The sequence below is a fragment of the Corylus avellana genome, chromosome 2 (genome assembly GCF_965113065.1).
Source record: "Corylus avellana chromosome 2, dhCorAvel1.hap1.2, whole genome shotgun sequence".
NCBI lineage: Eukaryota > Viridiplantae > Streptophyta > Magnoliopsida > Fagales > Betulaceae > Corylus > Corylus avellana.
This window is the reverse complement of record NC_142491.1, coordinates 35403844-35422096: the sequence shown is the minus strand read 5'-3', so window position 1 is coordinate 35422096 and position 18253 is coordinate 35403844. Positions and strand designations below refer to the sequence as shown.

The 18253-nt window shown below is 40.9% G+C and overlaps 1 protein-coding gene across 2 annotated transcripts; it reads left to right on the top strand.

Annotated features, from left to right (window-relative positions):
* Positions 1-8049: 8049 nt before the first annotated feature.
* LOC132192060 (E3 ubiquitin-protein ligase) lies at positions 8050-11099 on the top strand. Of its 2 annotated transcripts, none has more exons than XM_059607256.2 (5): positions 8050-8225; positions 8317-8471; positions 10141-10199; positions 10411-10542; positions 10626-11099. In XM_059607256.2, exons 1-5 carry the CDS (start codon positions 8128-8130, stop codon positions 10683-10685), a joined length of 504 nt encoding a protein of 167 aa, XP_059463239.1. In that variant the 5' UTR covers positions 8050-8127; the 3' UTR covers positions 10686-11099. The 2 variants fall into 2 exon arrangements, with proteins under 2 accessions (XP_059463239.1, XP_059463247.1); XM_059607264.2 differs by having other exon boundaries at positions 8053-8225; positions 10432-10542.
* Positions 11100-18253: the final 7154 nt, after the last annotated feature.

Sequence of the window (18253 nt, the reverse complement as noted above, 5' to 3'; positions counted from 1 at the left end):
AGGTTCGGAGAAATCAGGTATGCTACAAAGGACGATGACCCAGAGTCCGGCGAGGTCTCAGAAGTCGACGAGGTACCCAAGTGAAGATAGAAGACAGCCGGAGGGGAAGAACAGTAAGGAGAAAGAAGAGCAAGCAGTCAGGGCAATAGCGAGTGGTATTCAAGCGCGGGAAAGGCCGCCTATGATGAAGGGAGGTACTGTGCAAGCACTGACGAGACGAGGGGTGGTTGAGTGTCAGAATCAGTCCCATACCGGTGTAAGCCTTGAGCTCCGTAACTGTAGGGAGATGTTGGAATGGCTGAAAAAGGAAGTTGACGTGGGATTGCATCGTCTGGAGATGGCTCTCTTAAGGGAAGAGGAAAGTGGGCTAAGGCAGATGGCAGAGGAAAGTGGAGATCTGGTCCTTTCAATCAGGCATAGGGAGAAGTTGGAGGGGAATGGCCCAAGGCCCGCGAGTGGCCCTCATTTGGTTCCATCGGGTAGTTTAGAACGTGTATGAGTGGGGAAGGGGTGGGCCGATAATGTAGGCTCACGGCCCATGAGACTTTTCAAGTCTAAAAAGAAAGTCTCGGTGATTAAGTCTAAACAAGGTGCGGGCTCGGGCGCGGGTCAGAATGGCCAAGGGGAGGCAGGTTCAAAGGGGAAAAAGAAGCATGTTGTCTACACGGTGTCCACGAACGGGTTGTCGATGGTCCGGAAGGGGGGTCGGACCGGAGACCCAGGGGCGTCGTCATCAGTAGGAGGTACGTCCTTGGTGGCGAGGTCGCCGGTAGCCGTGATTGGTCTGGTCGATGCCTCTGTTAACCGGGTGGAGCTTCCCGGAGACCATTCTAACAAGGAGGTCGTGTTAGGTACTACCGAAGATTCTCATAGTACTCCAGCGAAGACTCTGTTGGCCTTAGGTCCGGCAGGTTCGTCCCAATCGCTAAAGGAAAAGGCATCGCCGATGGATCCCATCGTAGAGATAGTGGGGACAGTGTCGGTTTTGGGTTTTGGAGGGGTGGGGACGCGAGTTTTGGCTGGTGTACCTCTACTCCTGCTGGCAATAGTGTCGCAGGTCGTCTTGGGGACGAGATCGCCGGTAGCCACGAGTGGTCCTGTCGACGCTTTTGATAACCACGTGTAGTGTGCCGGAACCCATTCTGACTGGGAGAAGTCATCAGAGCACGTCGGTGATCCCAAGAGTACGCCGGTGAAGGGTATGTTGGCCTAAGGATCGGTAGGTCCGTCCCAGTCTTTGAAGGAGAAGTCTTCGCCAATTGTTCATATCGCAGATTCAATGGGGGCAGTGTTGGGATTGGGTTCTGGTGGTGTGGGGATGCGTGTTTTGCCCGGTGAGCCCCTTCTTCCGCTGGAGAATGTGTCGCAGGTCAGTGGGGAGGAAGTTCTGGTATCTTCACCGATTGAGGTTAATGATTTGGTGCCTTGGTCACATGGTGATGGGTATCAGTTAGGTGTGGAGGCTTGTGAGGGGCTGGGCATTTTGCAGGACACTAGAGACATAGTTAGTCAATCTGTTGGGAAGATGGGCATGGAGGTTAAGGCTCGAGATGCAGTCCCGGGTCCTTGTGAGATCAGTGTGCCTTCTCCTTTGAATTCATATGGGCCTAATGCTGGGGGTGTGAAGGGTTACTCGGATTAGGTCATCCAATGTGCTAATGAGATTTATTTGATTGTGGGGATCTCGTATACGGGTCACAATTTACAATTGCTAGCACTTTTGACTTTCTTGGAAGAGGAACAAAGGTATAATGAGATGATCTTGAATACGAGCAGTGGCACTAAGGGTTAGAAGGAGATTAGGAATTTGGAGTGTTCAATGAACTATGACACTAAGGGGGCGAGCTCAAGCCGCGGCAATAGAAATGGGAGGGGGCAGGTGGTGACATTATGAAATTAAATATTCTTTCTTGGAATGTGAGAGGACTGAACAAGAAGGATTAACGTTTGAGGGTGAGTAATCTGCTCAGGGATTGGAAGCCTGATATTGTCTGTCTCCAAGAAACTAAGAGTCAGGAGATGTCTTGCAATATAGTCCATAGTTTATGGGGGAGGAGTCATGTGGATTGGTGTTGTTTGGATTCTAGTGGGGCTTTGGGTGGTATTTTAATTATGTGGGATAATAGGGTGGTGGAGAAGGTCGATGTTTGCATGGGGTCTTACACTCTGGCGGTGTCTTTCAGAAACAGTGGGGACCATTCTGTTTGGGCTTTTGCTGGGGTTTATGATCCGAATCTCAGTAGGGACAGGAGGTTTCTATGGGAGGAGTTGGCGGGTGTTATTAGCTGGTGGGACTTGCCGTGGTGTATTGGGGGTGATTTTAATGTCACTCGTTTCCCCAGCAAAAGACCAGGTGAAGCTCATTTGGATTCGTCCATGATGGATTTCTCAGATTTCATTTCGGATCAAGGGCTGATGGATCTTCCCCTGACTGGGGGTTTGTTTACATGGTCAATTTCTAATGACCCCTCATGTGGTCAAGGATTGATTGGTTTCTTATATCCCTGGAGTTGGAGGCCCAGTTTTCAGGGGTTAGACAGAAGAAGCTCTCCCGCCTGTGCTCGGATCATTTCCCAATCATCCTTGAGATGGGGGAGGTGTCAAGAAGGAAGAGGCTGTTTAAGTTCGAGAATATATGGCTTAAAGCGGAAGGTTTTGTGGCCCAAGTGAAACCGTGGTGGGATTCCTATGTGCTTCATGGTTCACTGAGTTTTGTTTTTGCTTGCAAGCTCAAGGCCCTGAAGCTGAATTTGAAGACTTGGAATGATGAGGTATTTGGTAACATTGATAGGAATAAGAGGATGTTACTTGAAGAGCTTCGGTTGTTAGACGTGAATGAAGAAAGTAGGGCTTTGGAGGAAGGGGAGGTTAGGAGGAAGACGGAAGTGGTTCGAGAGCTAGAGAATTGCACGCTTATGGAAGAGGTGAGTTGGAGGCAGAAATCCAAGGTGATGTGGTTGAAGGAAGGAGATAAATGTACTAAATTTTTTCACTCCATAGCCAATTCTAATAGAAGACACAATTCTATGGATTCTCTCATGATTGGGGATAACATATCTCCAAATCCGACCGAGATTAGTGAGTATGTGGTTGAGTTTTATCAAAAACTCTTCTCGGAGCAATGTCACTGGAGGCCTATGGTAGATGGTATTTCCTTTGATTCCATTTTGGAGGTGGAGGCTAGTTGGTTGGAGAGAGACTTCGAAGAGGAAAAGGTTAGAAAGGTAGTGTTTAAAATGAATGGTAAAAAGGCGTCGGGCCCTGATGGGTTTTCTATGGCATTCTTCCAAGTTTGTTGGGAGGTGGTGAGGGAGGATGTCATGAAGGTGTTCAGTGCTTTCCATGCTGAGGGGAGGTTTGAGAAGAGCCTCAATGCCTCTTTCATTTCGCTAATTCCGAAGGTTCTCGGCACTACCAATCTCTAAGATTTTCGGCCTATTAGCCTTGTGAAAGGAATCTACAAGATTATAGCAAAGGTGTTAGCAAATAGATTAAAGGTAGTTCTGGATAAGATTATTTCTCAATCCCAAAGTGCCTTTATCAAAGGTCAGTAGATTCTTGATCCTGTCTTGATTTCTAATGAATGCCTAGACAGTCAGCTGCGATTTGGGGAGCCAGGGGTTATTTGTAAAATGGATCTAGAAAAAGCTGATGATCATGTGAATTGGGGTTTCTTGTTATACATGCTTAAGAGATGTGGTTTTGGTGGGATTTGGTGCTCTTGGATTGAACATTACATTTCGTCAGTGTGGTTCTCGATCCTGATCAATGGTTCGCCTAATGGCTTCTTTAGCAGTTCCAGGGGCTTGAGACAAGGGGACCCCTTGTCCCCTCTGTTATTCGTTTTTGTTATGGAAGCTCTAAGCAGGATGATTTCGGCGGCAGTGAATGGGGGGCTCATAGAGGGGATTCCAGGTCGGTAATATTACTCTCTGCCATCTTTTGTTTGCGGACGACACTTTGATTTTTTGCAATGATATGCCCACCTAGCTTCGATATTTGCGGAGTGTGTTTTTGCTGTTTGAAGTTGCGTCCGGTTTGAAAGTTAACTTGGCCAAGTCGGAGATTATTCCAATGGGGAATGTGGTGCAAGTGGACAGGTTAGCTGGTATTCTTGGGTGTGGGGTTGCTTCATTGCCTGTAAAGTACCTTGGTTTTCCGCTGGGGGCCTCTTACAAGGCTAAACATATTTGGGATGGAGTTATCAAGAAGATAGAACGTCGGTTGGCCGGGTGGAAAAGATCTTATTTGTCGAAGGGGGGGAGAGTCACGCTTATTAAAATTACTCTCGTCAACTTGCCTACGTACTATTTGTCTATTTTCCCTATTCCGGGTAGTGTTGCCAAGAGAATTGAGAAGTTGTAGCGGGATTTTTTATGGGGGGGGGGGGGGGGGGGGTTCTAGGCGATGAGTTCAAGTACCACCTGGTGGAGTGGTTGAGGGTTTGCACTCCGATTAAGGAAGGAGGATTGGGTATCAGAAACCTTAGGGTCTTCAATCGTGCCCTTTTAGGGAAGTGGTTGTGGCACTATGGAATAGAGAGAGATACTTGGTGGAGGGCTGTGGTGGATGCGAAGTTTGGAAGTCTTTGGGGAGGGTGGTGTTCTTTGGAGCTGGGTGGTCCTATGGGGGTGGGGTTATGGAAGAACATTAGGAAAGGGTGGGACACTTTCCAAAGGTTTACTTGATTTAAGGTAGGGGAGGGGTCTAAGGTGCGCTTCTGGCACGATTTGTGGTGTGGTGATACGGCTCTCAAAAATGCTTTTCTAGGTTTATTCAGCATTGCCTACGCTAAGGACGCTTTAGTGGCGGAGCATTTGGAGGTGCTGGGTGGTTCTAACTAGTGGAATGTGAGATTTTCTAGATAAGCTCATGATTGGGAGGTGGATGTGTTGGCCTCTTTTTTTCAGGTGTTACATTCTGCTCAAGTGAGGCGAGGGTGTGAAGATAGGTTGTGGTGGAATTATTCCAAAAGAGGCCGTTTCAAGTTTAAGTTCCTTTACGCTTCCTTGGCGAGTCTTGATGGGGGAGGATTTCCGTGGAAGAGTGTGTGGCGTACCCAAGCTCCTCCGAGGGTGAGTTTTTTTGTGTGGTCAGCGGCTTTGGGCAAAATTTTGACCCTGGACAACCTCAAAAAACGACGGGTGATTGTGACGAACATATGTTGTATGTGAAAGAAGACTGAGGAGACGGTGGACTATCTTCTCATTCATTGCGAGGTAGCTTATGCTTTGTGGAGTACCTTTTTTGGTCAGTTTGGGTTGTCTTGGGGTGATGCCGAAACGGGTCTCGGATTTGCTCGCTTGTTGGTGGTCTTCGGGGAGGAGAGGGAGTGCCGCGGTATGGAAAATGGTGCCTACGTGCTTTTTTTGGTGTCTTTGGAGGGAAATGAATAATAGGTACTTTGAGGATTTGGAGGGGACTTGGGAAGACATACTAGCCTCTTGCTTTCATACTTTGTATCTTTGGACCATTGCACATGTCTTTCCAGTATCGATTAGCTATGATGACTTTCTTCTTCGTTTTTCTCCTTCTAGCTAGGTGATCCTATTGTATATTCTCAGTGTACCTTGGGGCGCCTTTACGCTTTTTAATCAAAATTTTTATTACTTATCAAAAAAAAAAAAAAAAATTTAATTAAAAATTTACTTTTGATGCTTTAGTTAGCAACTTTTCAAAACTCCTATACATCAAACTCTCTAAGTATTTTTTTACTTTAACTAAATATTATTTTTTATTGGTAAAACTAACTTTAATGCCCAACTAGTATGGCATATCATAATGCTGTACTTGAATGCATTCTATTCATTAAGTGATGGACAATCAATTAAGAGAAATGATATAATTCATTCTATTTTTAACCATCTCTATAGTGAATGGATAAATTCACTGCTAAATTTGTATGGGGTCTACATAAGTCCACAAGTCTAATGGTTGATATATTGAATTTGTAGAATGAAATGAGAAAAATATTTACATAAATCATTTCTCATCAATTAATGTTGTAGCTATACATTCCAGCATAATTAGATTTGCAAAAGGAAGATGTTTTGGAAAGTGTAATGGACATTGAATTCAATTCAATTCAATTCATGCATTAATGCTACATCCCAGAATTGATGGACATTCAATTCATGAGTAGTTGCAATTACAGAATTAATGTTGCGTAATGAACGTAATTAGTTGACCTGAACCAACTAAAGGTAATGCTGCCAATAAAGGAAGAAATAATATTAAAAAAGTATAACTTTTACTTTTTTGGCTCTTTACATTTGAAGAAGGATGTCGAAATATATTTAACATTGGCTAAAGAGCCTGAAAAATAATATTTTTAGGAAAAATTACAGTTTACCCCCCAAAGTTGTCAGCGATTTGCAATTCGACCTCCAAAGTTTCAATTTTTTTCAATTCAGCCATTCCGTCAGTCAGAGCCGCTTTGACTGACGGAACAGTGATCACGTGCGACGCACGTGATCACTTTTGACCTTTTTCTACCGAAAATGCCCCCATCACTTCTAACATTTTTCTACCCAAAATGCCCCCCATCCCACAGACTCTCACTCCTGTGTTTGCCGAGAACGACGACGAGCATGTCGGAGATCACCTTTGATCTTAATGCTGGCCGGCCGATTCCGAAGAGAGAGGTTGAGATTTAATCATCGTTTGGATGTAGAGAAACTGAGAGAAAAGAGAATTTCGAGTGCTTTGGTTGGGAAAGTTTTTTTTTTTTTTTGGCTTTGAATTCATTGGAAAATGAAAATTTTATTTTGGTTGAGCCAGTTGATCGGTAGGGAAAAAAGAAATAGATCGGTAGGGAAAATAAGGAACAGATCGATAGTATATAAAATTTGTAAATTGATTGAGTTTTTTTTTTAAAAAAAAAATTACTGAGTTTTTTAAACTTCAGAATCATGAATATCATATGAGAATAAAAAAGAATATATATATATACTAAAGTACATCGGTATTGCCCATATAATGAAAGCAGATCTTGGTCCATGGAGTCCCAAGAAGGTAAGAACTCCAACCTCTCCAACCTGTCCGATGCTTCTTCGGCCAAATAGGATATACAAGTGGGACCTGCACAATTAGCAAGCTGTGCGAAAAACTGCTTCTTTTTTCCGGTTTCGCAACAACTTGGGCGAAATGGGGTTCTACCGGGAAACCATGGATGTTTTAGTTTTCGCCATTGGTTACTGGTTGAGCCACTGGAATGGAATGAGATAAGAATCTCTGGAGATCTATATATATATATATATATATATATATATATATATATAAAGAAAATAAAAGAAAATAAAAAAGAAAAACTGCTCGTCAGTCCTGAGATTGGAGAAGATTCAGATGGCTGGAGGAAGGTCCCACAATCCCAGTGTGCAGTTTCAGATCGGAATCGGATGAAATCTAGCTCGAAAGGTTTCAGATTGATATTGAACAAAAAAGAAATGATCAAACGGAGAGAGAGAGAGAGAGAGAGGGAGAGAGAGAGAACAGGGGATGGGGGCATTTTGGTCCCCAAAATGCCAACAGTGATCACGTGCATCGCATGTGATCATTGTTCCGTCAGTCAAAGCCGCTTTGACTGACGAAATGGCTAAATTGAAAAAAATTGAAACTTTAGGGGGGTGGATTGCAAAAATTGAAACTTTGAAGGTCGAATTGCAAATCGCTGACAACTTTGGGGGGGTAAACTGTAATTTTCCCATATTTTTATTCAAATTTTAGAAAAAAAAACCATATATAAAAAGAGTTGAATGTAAATGATCTTGCATTGTAAGGTCATAAAAACTCTAATCATCAAACTCCAACTATGTCATGTTTGGTGACCATTGGTGATAACATTAATTAGAGTTCATGAAAGAGACTTGCGAGACAATATCCAATTTTCAAATGAGAGTACGACATCGTTTTGAATTTATCCTCTGCCCCACTTTTTAGATTTCTAATATTTGGATGGACACCCTTTCAATTTCCAGTTTTATAGAATTTGGAGACAATCACTAAAACGACGCCGTTGCCCGCGTGGCTCTCCCTTATTTTTAAAACATACGGAATATTCAATCCATCAAACAAAGAGAGAGACTGAAAAAGAAGGTTTGGGCGAGAGAGAGAGATCGAGAAAGGGAAATGGAAGAACTGAGCGAGGAGGAAAGGAGAGCTCTTCGAGGCAGCAAATTCGCCCCCCTCCCTTCCCTGCCACCCCTACCTCCTCGTTCACAACCCAGGCAGGTTCACTCTTCAAAACTACCCTTTCACCCCTCTTCCTCTTCTTTTAGGGTTTCAATTTTTATGCGTTGATTGTATTTTTGGTTATAGATTGGCACACCCAGGAGGACCATTGAGGACGAACAAGGCAGCGGCACTGGCGAAATTTCTAGAAAGAAAGCTAAAGGAGCCCACCGGATTGGCCTCCATCAACTCCGATCTTCTCCAACTCGCCGTCCAAAATGCCAAACAAACCGTCCTTTCCGGTAACTTTTTTTTTTTTTTTTTACTACATATATATACATTATGTAGCTTTATTGTTTTCCCAGGTGATGAAATCTTTCGGCAATTCAACGATTATTTTTTCATGGAAATTACACTTTGCCTCTCAAACCACACAATTTGCAATGTCTCATAAAATTTATACCCCCATAAAATTATAAAAATACTGCTATGGCTTAAAGGTTTGGTTAAGATACGGAGATAGAACCTAAACACACATGCCCTCCAATTATATCTTCCAAATCGCCCACACTAACATTCCATCCCTCTCCTCCAAAGGGTTATTTTAGTAAATAACCAAATATATCACCTGGGCGAAGGGTCAAGTTAGTTTCTTTCCTTAGAACATTCACATCATTTCCCCCCCCCCCCCCCCCCCCCCCCCCCCCCCCCCCCCTTAAATTTAGGGAACAAAATCATGGACAGAGAAGCTAACGTGCTCATACCCAATGTTTATGGAAGCAACTGGTTGTGACTTTTTGTGATTTTTTTGAAAACTTTCCTATATTTAGGAAAAATAAGAGGTTATCAAAAAAAAAAAAAAAAAGGGAAAAAGATGAGAGAAAAGAGAGGAGAGAAATATTTTGTGTTAAAATAATGGACAGAGAAGCTAACGTGCTCATACCCAATGTTTATGGAAGCAAATGGAAGCAACTGGTTGTGACTTTTTGTGATTTTTTGGAAATTTTTCCTATATTTAGGAAAAATAAGAGGTTATAGGAGAGTTAGTGTGAATAAACATCTTTCTCTCTTGGGCTAGTCTAGATATCATACACGCCTCCAAAATAATGAGCCTCGAATACTAGAACAACTATACCTAACCAAATTATGTGAATACCCAAAATTGTAAATTTCTATCTTTCCATACATAAACAGAAGAATGAAAAATATTCTTTGAGAGTCAGGCTGCATGGGTCTGCCGTGACCCACGGCTGTGGGAATTTTTTTTTTTTTTTTAATGATATTTTTTTGGTCTCTTTTCATTTTTTCCTTTCGTTTTTTTATTATTATTTTTATTTCATTTTTCTGAATTTTTTTCTTGTGTTTTTTTCTAATTTTTTTTATTGACTTTAATTTTTTTTTTTTTTTAATAATGGAGGATATTTCTGTTATTTTGAGTCATACAAAATGTCTATTACAATACTCATTCCATTAGGATTTAACAGAAAATTGTAACGAACCGGAACAATGCAAGCACTTTGATAGTTAAACAAGGTACATTGCAAAAATTGAACATTTGGAAAACATTATAAATTATGTGGTAATTTGAGGGGTTAAGTGTAGTTTTGTTTTTTGCTAGTTTGCATATGTATGTGTATTTGTGGTAAGAGCCTTGGTCTTTGTGGTAATCCATGAAATTTAAGGTTCGAATCCCTTTGGGTGCAAACAATTCCTTAGGGATAGCCCGCCGGCGAAACTGGAATATTACTCGATTTGTAGCTGGCTTTTAAGCAGACCTATTTAGCAGAGTGTGGAGGGGGCGCTTTACACGGGTTCAAAGTTTACCTAATAGGGGTGAGTATACGAAGTGGACATGCCTTGGAGGGGGTCCTCGCTATAAAAATAAAAATAAAAATGTATGTGTATTTGATTTACCTCTCAAGTCTTCAAATAAATGTATTATGTGTTCCTAATTTTATATTTTTATATCAGGTGGTACTTCGAATTCAAGGAGCACCATTCAACATGTAGACTCCTTCAGCGACTCTGAGGTGCTTTATCCTTTCAGTTATTGTTAGATTTTTTTAGGGTAAAAGAATTCTTAAAATCATAATTAATTAGTTTTAATAAATGGCTCAGACTTTGCTGTCTTAACATATAATTTAGTAACTGAGATAACTAAATCTAAAAAATCCAATTAAAAATAATGGATAGGGTGATGCCCGAGTGTCTATTGAGATAATTTTATTTCTTACTTGATAGATGGGTAAAAGTTGTTGGCAGGATTCTTCTGAAGAAGGAAATATGAAAACCTCTGAGTTGAAGAAGTTGAAGAAGAAGAAGAAGAAGAAGAATAAGAAGAAGAAAGAGATGAAGAAAAATAAAAAACGAAAGGTTATTTTGGTGTTGAAGGTTTCTTGGTTGTTTGCATTTTTGTTTTCCCTGTTGCTAAGTAAAGAATTTTGTTTGTGCTGCAGATGGCGGAGGAACCTGGATTTGCTATGATCAAAAAGCCCAAACGAAAGTCCAAACTTTGATTGGAATAAACTAATGAGAAATGGGTTTTACCTGAAAAATCAATTAGAGGTTACCAGGGAAGTGGAAGCCATGGTGTGTTTGATTGTGTGAACCAGTCACTTATCCACCGATTTTTTTAGGACTTTTTAAGTGCAACTGACCTCAAGACAAGCCAATATGCATTTATTTTTTGTTACATATTGCTTGTAGTGCAAGAGTCACTGCTTGGTAGACCTGGAATTATTTTGTACTAGGAAACTATTTTTGTTCTCTTCTAGGGCAGTGAATGAACTGGACTGTATGCCAACACGCTCCGGATCGACTCATATAAGCTCGACCTGAACTTGGTTCATTTAATATATGAGTGGTTTGTGAACACAAAATATGATTGATTTTTAAATGAGAATATTCGTATAAACTTGGCTTGACTTGAACATAGTTCGTATAAACTCGGCTCGACTTGTTAGCTCATTTATATGTATTTTTGTGTCTATATATATAATACTAATTGGGGAGGCATGTGTCATGGCATGTGCTTGATTCATTGTGTTTCATAGTAATAGATGCCGTTTGTTATGTGATATCTAACATTAAAAAATTTATATATAAAAGGTGTTTATAACAAAGTTAATATTTAAATCCTTGTACAAGCCCATACTTAACTTCTTCCATAGGTGAACTGATGGCATAACTTTAGAAAAGAACTAATGATACTATTTTGAACATGTTATCATCAATAAGAACGTGGACGCGAGATTGCTATAATCGTTGTTCTCCTAGATTGCTGTAATCGTTGAAATACAGCTTGTAATTAGCTATACAATTTCTATATAATATGAGCAACCCTCACATTTAGAGGTATTCAGTTAAATTGACATGGTATCAGAGCTAAAATCATCTAAATTAGGGTTGTGATTCGAGTTTTTGGGGTTGGGTCAGGACTGAGCTATTGGTCTCTTTGGCTGTCGGTAACTTCAGGAGAAGTTGTCAATACTTCTGTTGAGGGTTCTAAACTGCTATTCGGCAATTTTTGTTAAGGGTAGAGAATTTATTCTGACCAGAATTTCTTCTTAGTGGCTGTTGGCAGACTTTATGGAGGTTGTTAGTAGGTCTTGTGGCTGCTATTTCTTGCCAGAGCAATCTTAGAGTGGCTATCGGTGATTTTTGGAGGAGTTGGGGCTCTCGGCGTGGAGGCTTTAGGGGCTGCCGGCGATTTCTGGAGGACTTGGGTTGCTGTTTGGTGCGGTAAGCTTAGACTTGGGCTTGCTGGGTGGGTTACTGACTGCGTGGACTTGCTATTTGGTGTTGTTTGGTGCGATGAGTGTGGACATTAGGCTTGCTGGGCTTGGGTTGCATGGACTTGCTATTCAGGTTGGGCTGCGTGGACTTGGGCTTGTTGTTTGGTGCTGCGTGGACTTGCTATTCAGGTTGGGCTGCGTGGACTTGGACTTGCTGGGCTTAGGCTTGGTTGTTGTTTGGGTTGCTACTCTAGTGGGTTGCTGGTTGCTGTTTGGTGTTATTTGACTTGCGTGGACTTGGGCTTGCTGTCCAACAGATCTGGTGGGCTTGTTACTCCTTTATCAGGTGTTATAATTTCTAATTTTTGATTTCATCATGTCTTCTAGCGAGACTTTTGGGGTCCGTTTTACTCGAAAAAATTATTCTGCTTAGGAATTCTAGTTTCAATTGTTTGTTACGGGAAAAGAGTTGTGGGGTCATATTGACAGTAATGATCTAGCTCCTACGGAGACTAAGGAATTGGCTAAGTGGAGGGTCAAGGATGCACGTGTGATGTCCTGGATCTTAAGGTCTGTTGATCCTCTTATTGTGCTCAATCTGGCCCTATAAGACTGCGAAGACCATGTGGGAGTATTTGCTTAAGGTTTATCACCAGGACAATACCGCATACCGTTTTCAATTGGAAAATGAGATTGCTAGTTACACTTAAGGCAATCTCTCCATTCTAGAGTATTTTTCTAGTTTTTAGAATTTGTGGGGAGAATTTTCTGATATGATGTAAAGGTACCTGCCCTGCTGCATCTCTCTCTGCTGTTCATGAGCAGAGCAAGAGAGATCAATTCCTGATGAAATTGCGCTCTGAATTTGAGGTTACTCACTCAAATTTAATGAACTGGGATCCTTCTCCATCTTTGGATGTTTGTTTTGGAGAATTACTTTGTGAGGAGCAACGTCTTCTCACACAGGCTATGTTCTAGCAAGATTCCAACCCGAATCCAGTAGCCTATGCAGCCTATAGGAAAGGAAAGGGTAAGGACATGCGCAAGGTCCAGTGTTTCAGCTGCAAGGAGTACGGTTATATTGCCGCCAACTGTGCAAAGAAATCTTGCAACTACTGTAAGAAACAAGTCACTTTATCAAATAATGTTCCACTCGGCCTCAGAATCGTTAAGTTACCGCCTCTAAGGCTACAATGAACACCTCTTCTGCTCCTGTGATGTCCTCAGTTTCTTCTTCTGAGGCCAGATCAGCTGTTCTTACTCCTAAAAAGGTCCGGCAGTTGATTATGTCAACCTTTTTCCGCCTTAAGGCTCCAAGGTAATAGTACTATTTCGTATAAGTCTTGGCTTATTGATTATGCTGCATCCAGTCATATGACCAGATCGTCTGATACTCTTTGCAATGTTCGTCCATATCATGGTTCATCCCATATTCAAGTAGTTAATGAAAGTCATTTAGCTATTAATGAAGTAGGAGATGTTAATCCTACTATTTCGTATAAGTCTTGGCTTATTGATTATGCTGCATCCAGTCATATGACCAGATCGTCTGATACTCTTTGCAATGTTCGTCCATATCATGGTTCATCCCATATTCAAGTAGTTAATGAAAGTCATTTAGCTATTAATGAAGTAGGAGATGTTAATCCTTCATTTAGAGATGTTTTATGTATCTTCTAGACTTTCTAATAGTCTTATTTCAGTTGGCCAGTTAGTTGAAAAAAACTGTGATTTCCATTTCTCTCGTGATGGTTGTCTTGTGCAGGATCAAGTGTCGGGGAAGATACTCGGAAAGGGGCCTAAAGTTGGCAGACTATTTCCACTGCACTTTTCAATTCCTAGTTGTTTATTTTGGGCTTGTAGGACAGTTAACACTTCGAACAAAGTATGGCACAAACGTTTGGGTCATCCGAACTCTGTTATTCTGTCTCATGTGTTAAATTCTGGTTTGTTAGGCAATAAAGAACAAGTTTCTAAAAATTTGTCATTTGACTGTCTTGTAATGTTGTCTAACAAAATTTGTATATCTCGTAATGTTGTTTTCTTTGAGAATCAATGTTTCTTTTCTACAGATGTTGCATCATTGCCTGAGATTAGTATTCTACCTTGTTTTGATGAATTGCCTCCTCTGCCTGAACGGTTCAAACATGGAATTGTGTATACTTGACGTCTACGGACTTTGCCCCTTTCCTGAGACTGACCCTTCATCTGAAACTGTTCCAACAAATTCTCCTCAGATTGACCCATCATCTGAGACAATTCCTGAGTCTGGTAGTCGACAATCTACCCGAGTATCACGTCCTCCTGATCGGTATGGTTTTTCCCACACTTCTTTTAATGCTACTTTGTCTTCTATTTTCATCCCTACATGCTTTTCCGAGGCTATTAAATATGAATGTTGGACGAAAGCGATGGATGAGGAACTTCGGGCTCTCCAGGACAATCATACATGGGACGTGGTTCCTTGCCGCTCTAATGTTAAAGCCATCGGTTGTAAATGGGTTTATTTGATTAAGCTTCGCTGTGATGGGACTCTGGATCGGTATAAGGCTCGATTAGTTGCTCTTGGGAACATGCAAGAATATGGGGTGGACTATGAGGAGACACTTGCTTCGGTAGCGAAGATGACCACAGTGCGTACAGTTATTTCTATTGCCGCCTCCCAAGGCTGGCCACTTCCCCAGATGGATTTCAAAAATGCTTTTCTTCATGGTGATCTCAAAGAGGATATTTACATGACTCCTCCAGGTTTGTTTTCTTCTTCATCTGCAGCTGTGTGTAAGTTAAAGGGGTCTCTCTATGGCTTGAAATAGGCTCCCCAGGCATGGTTTGAAAAATTCAAGACTACTCTACTTCGCTTCTCCTTTGTCCAAAGCCAGTATGACTCCTCTTTGTTCCTTTGCAAGACTCCGACTAGTCTCGTTTCTTTTTACTTGTGTATGTGGATGATATTCTCATTACTGGCATTGACTCTAGTTTGATTGCCCATCTTAAGCTGAATCTCCAGGCTTCTTTTCATATGAAAGACCTTGGTCCTTTTACGTATTTTTTGGGGTTAAAGGTGCACACTGATTCTTCAGGTATATTCTTGAATCAACACAAATATACCCAGGACTTGATTAGCCTGGTTGGTCTTTAGGATTCTTCTTCGGTGGATACTCCTATGGAGGTTAATGTGAAATATCGAAGTAAGGAGGGTGATCTTCTTTCTGATCCTATTGTGTTCCGATAGTTGGTAGGCAGCTTGAACTATTTGACTATTACTCGGCCTGCTATTTCCTTTGTTGTCCAGCAGGTTAGCCAGTTTATGCAAACTCCATGCCATCTTCACTTAGCTGCTGTTCGCCGTATCATTCGATATCTTCGGGGGTCACCTGGCCGTGGGTTGTTCTTTCCAACCGGCTCTCATATTCGCCTTGTTGCTTATAATGATGCGGATTGGGCCGGATGTCCTGATACTCGGCGGTCTGTCACGGGTTGGTGCATGTTTCTTGGTGATTCTTTGATTTCTTGGAAGAGTAAGAAACAAGCCCGCGTTTTTAAATCATCTACTGAATCCGAATACCGGGCAATGTTTGCTGCTTGTTCTGAGATTGTCTAGCTTCGTGGGCTTCTGGCTGAGCTTGGTTTTTCTCAATCTGATTCTACTCCCCTTCATACTGATAATACTAATGCCATTCAAATAGTTGTTAATCCTGTTTACCATGAACGTACAAAGCATATTGAGGTAGACTGTCATTCTACTCGGGAAGCCTTAGACACTCGTGTTATCTCTCTTCTTCATGTTTCCACTGATCTCCAGATAGCTGACGTTTTTACGAAGGCCATGACACGACAACGTCATCAGTTCCTTGTGGGCAAATTGATGCTTTTTGATCGACCAACATCAATTTGAGGGGGGACGTCAGTTAGATACGGCATATATATCATATATATTTAGCCATAATTAGTCTCTCTAGTTATGACATGTTTTTGTATTATAGCTATAGTATCTTGTAATTAATAGGTGAATTTTAGTTACCTTATTTGTTCTCCTAGATTGTTGTAATCGATGAGATACAGCCTGTAATTAGCTATATAATTCCTATATAATATGAGCAACCCTCACATTGAGAGGTGTTCAGTTCAATTGACATATGTAACTTATGAGAATCATGAGAGTTACATAATCAATATGTAACATATGAGAATTAGGAGAGTTGCATAATAAATATGTAATATATGAGAATTATGAGAGTAAATAATACATTAATTTAATTCAAAACAACTATTTTACGTCTTCAAATGTCTCAATACGCCCCTACAAACCCAATGGTAGATCACGTGCGTTGAGGTTTGGTCTTGAACATCAAAGGGGCTGAAAAAATGGCTACTATGGCCTATATTAGAACATCGGTTGCTATGACCGAAACTTGAACTTCGGCAACTCTGACCGGCATTGGCTACTATGGCAAGAACAAGAACATGAACATCGGCTTCTTTGGCCGACAACAACGATTATAGCCGAAACTTGAACATCGGCGATTGTTTGACCGGTATATAAAATACTGTTACAAATGTCACTTGTAACAGAATTGAGAATCCATAAAAAGACAAGATCATTGCATCTTTATCATTGAGGAAGACCATTATGTGAAATTAGCTTCATCAAGATGCTATCCACAAAACCTAGTTTGTTTTTGGCACATAAAGCCATAGCGATAGCACGAATCCAAGTGCAATAATTATCTCCGGACATAAGAGTTGCAACAAGCACCATTGTTGGACTATCCAAGTGATTAACAAAATGAGGATCATTGAGTGACCCATGCGAATCATTGCTCTCAAATGAAAGAAATCGCTTTAGATGATGTTTCAGCCATTGCAAAATGAGCAAATGAATGAAAATGGCTGAGGAAAAATTGAGTTTAGAAAAATCGTTGCCTAAAGCTCTGATACCATGTTAAAGTATATAAAAAAAGAGAAAAATATAATTTAGCCCCACAAACTACCAGGCATTTTCATTTTACTCCCCTAATGTTCAAAAAGTGATAAAGTAGCTCTCAAACTACCAACAAGTTGCAATTTGGCCACTCTGTTAGTCATTACCGTCAAATAAGATGAAAAATTCAATACTACGCCGTTTTGGCAAGGTTAAGTTACTAAAATGCCCTTTTGAGAAAAAAAAATTCAATTTTAAGAATGCCCCCAAACGACGTCGTGTTGCTTGAAATAAAAATTCCTTACACCTACCAAAACGGCGCTGTTTTGGTAAGATTTTGGGGAAACTATCTTTTGCCCCCATGAACTACAACGCTTTGGTACTTTCCCTCCATGAACTGCCAACTATACTACTTTGCCCCCATAAACTACCATTTTGTGCCCAAAACTCCATTTCGTCAGTTAAAGCCGTTAACTCAGGCGGTCAAAGTGACAATGCGTTGTAATACATGGGGGCAAAGTGACAATGCGCTATAGTTTATGAGAGCAAAGTGATGCAAAGTGATGGGTTGACCGACTGAGTTAACGGCTTTGACTGACAAAATGGGGTTTTGGGCACAAAATGGTAGTTCATAGGAGCAAAGTAGTACATTTGGGAGTTTATGGGGGGAAAGTGACAATGTGTTATAGTTCATGGGGGAAAAATGTAGTTTCCCCTAAAATTTAATACCCTAGTCCCTAAACACAGCAATTTCATCTTCTTCGTTTTCGTCTCCATTTTCTTCACTTCCCTTTCTCCATGCAGCAGTCTATAGTTGCCGACAATAACATGCTCGGAGAGATTCCGACAGAGATTGGGAACCTCGTAAATCTATGGCAGCTTGAGCTTTACAATAACTTGTTCACAGGAAAACTTCATGCGAGTTTCATAAACCTCAAGAAGCTCAAGATGTTTGATATATATATATATATTACCCAGAAAGAAGAAATAATAAGGCACCCATATATATTGCTTCAACGTAGTACCAATGGGAGATGTATTCATTTACAAAACACAACTGGCTCCGTTGCCTTTACGAACACTACACACAACATTAACTTTGTGGCTTAATGAGAGATATTGGGAATCCTATGCCTGCTTATTAATTACATAAATACACATGTTGAGGGATCTGTCTTCCATGATGTTGAGACAAGTACCGGATATCTACCGTAAAAACAATAAATGGTTCATATTGGTGAGTGACAGAATGAGAGAGGTGTTGAGAGTTGATACCCAAGAGCTAGCTCTTCATACGTAGACAGATTTCTTTTTTTATTTCATCTTCTTGATTCTGCATCACCAAGTTTGTTTTCTTATTCATCGAAAAAAAATAAGAAAAAAAAGTTTGTTATCTTTTAATTTCTATCATTAGCTCCTTCTTTTCCTT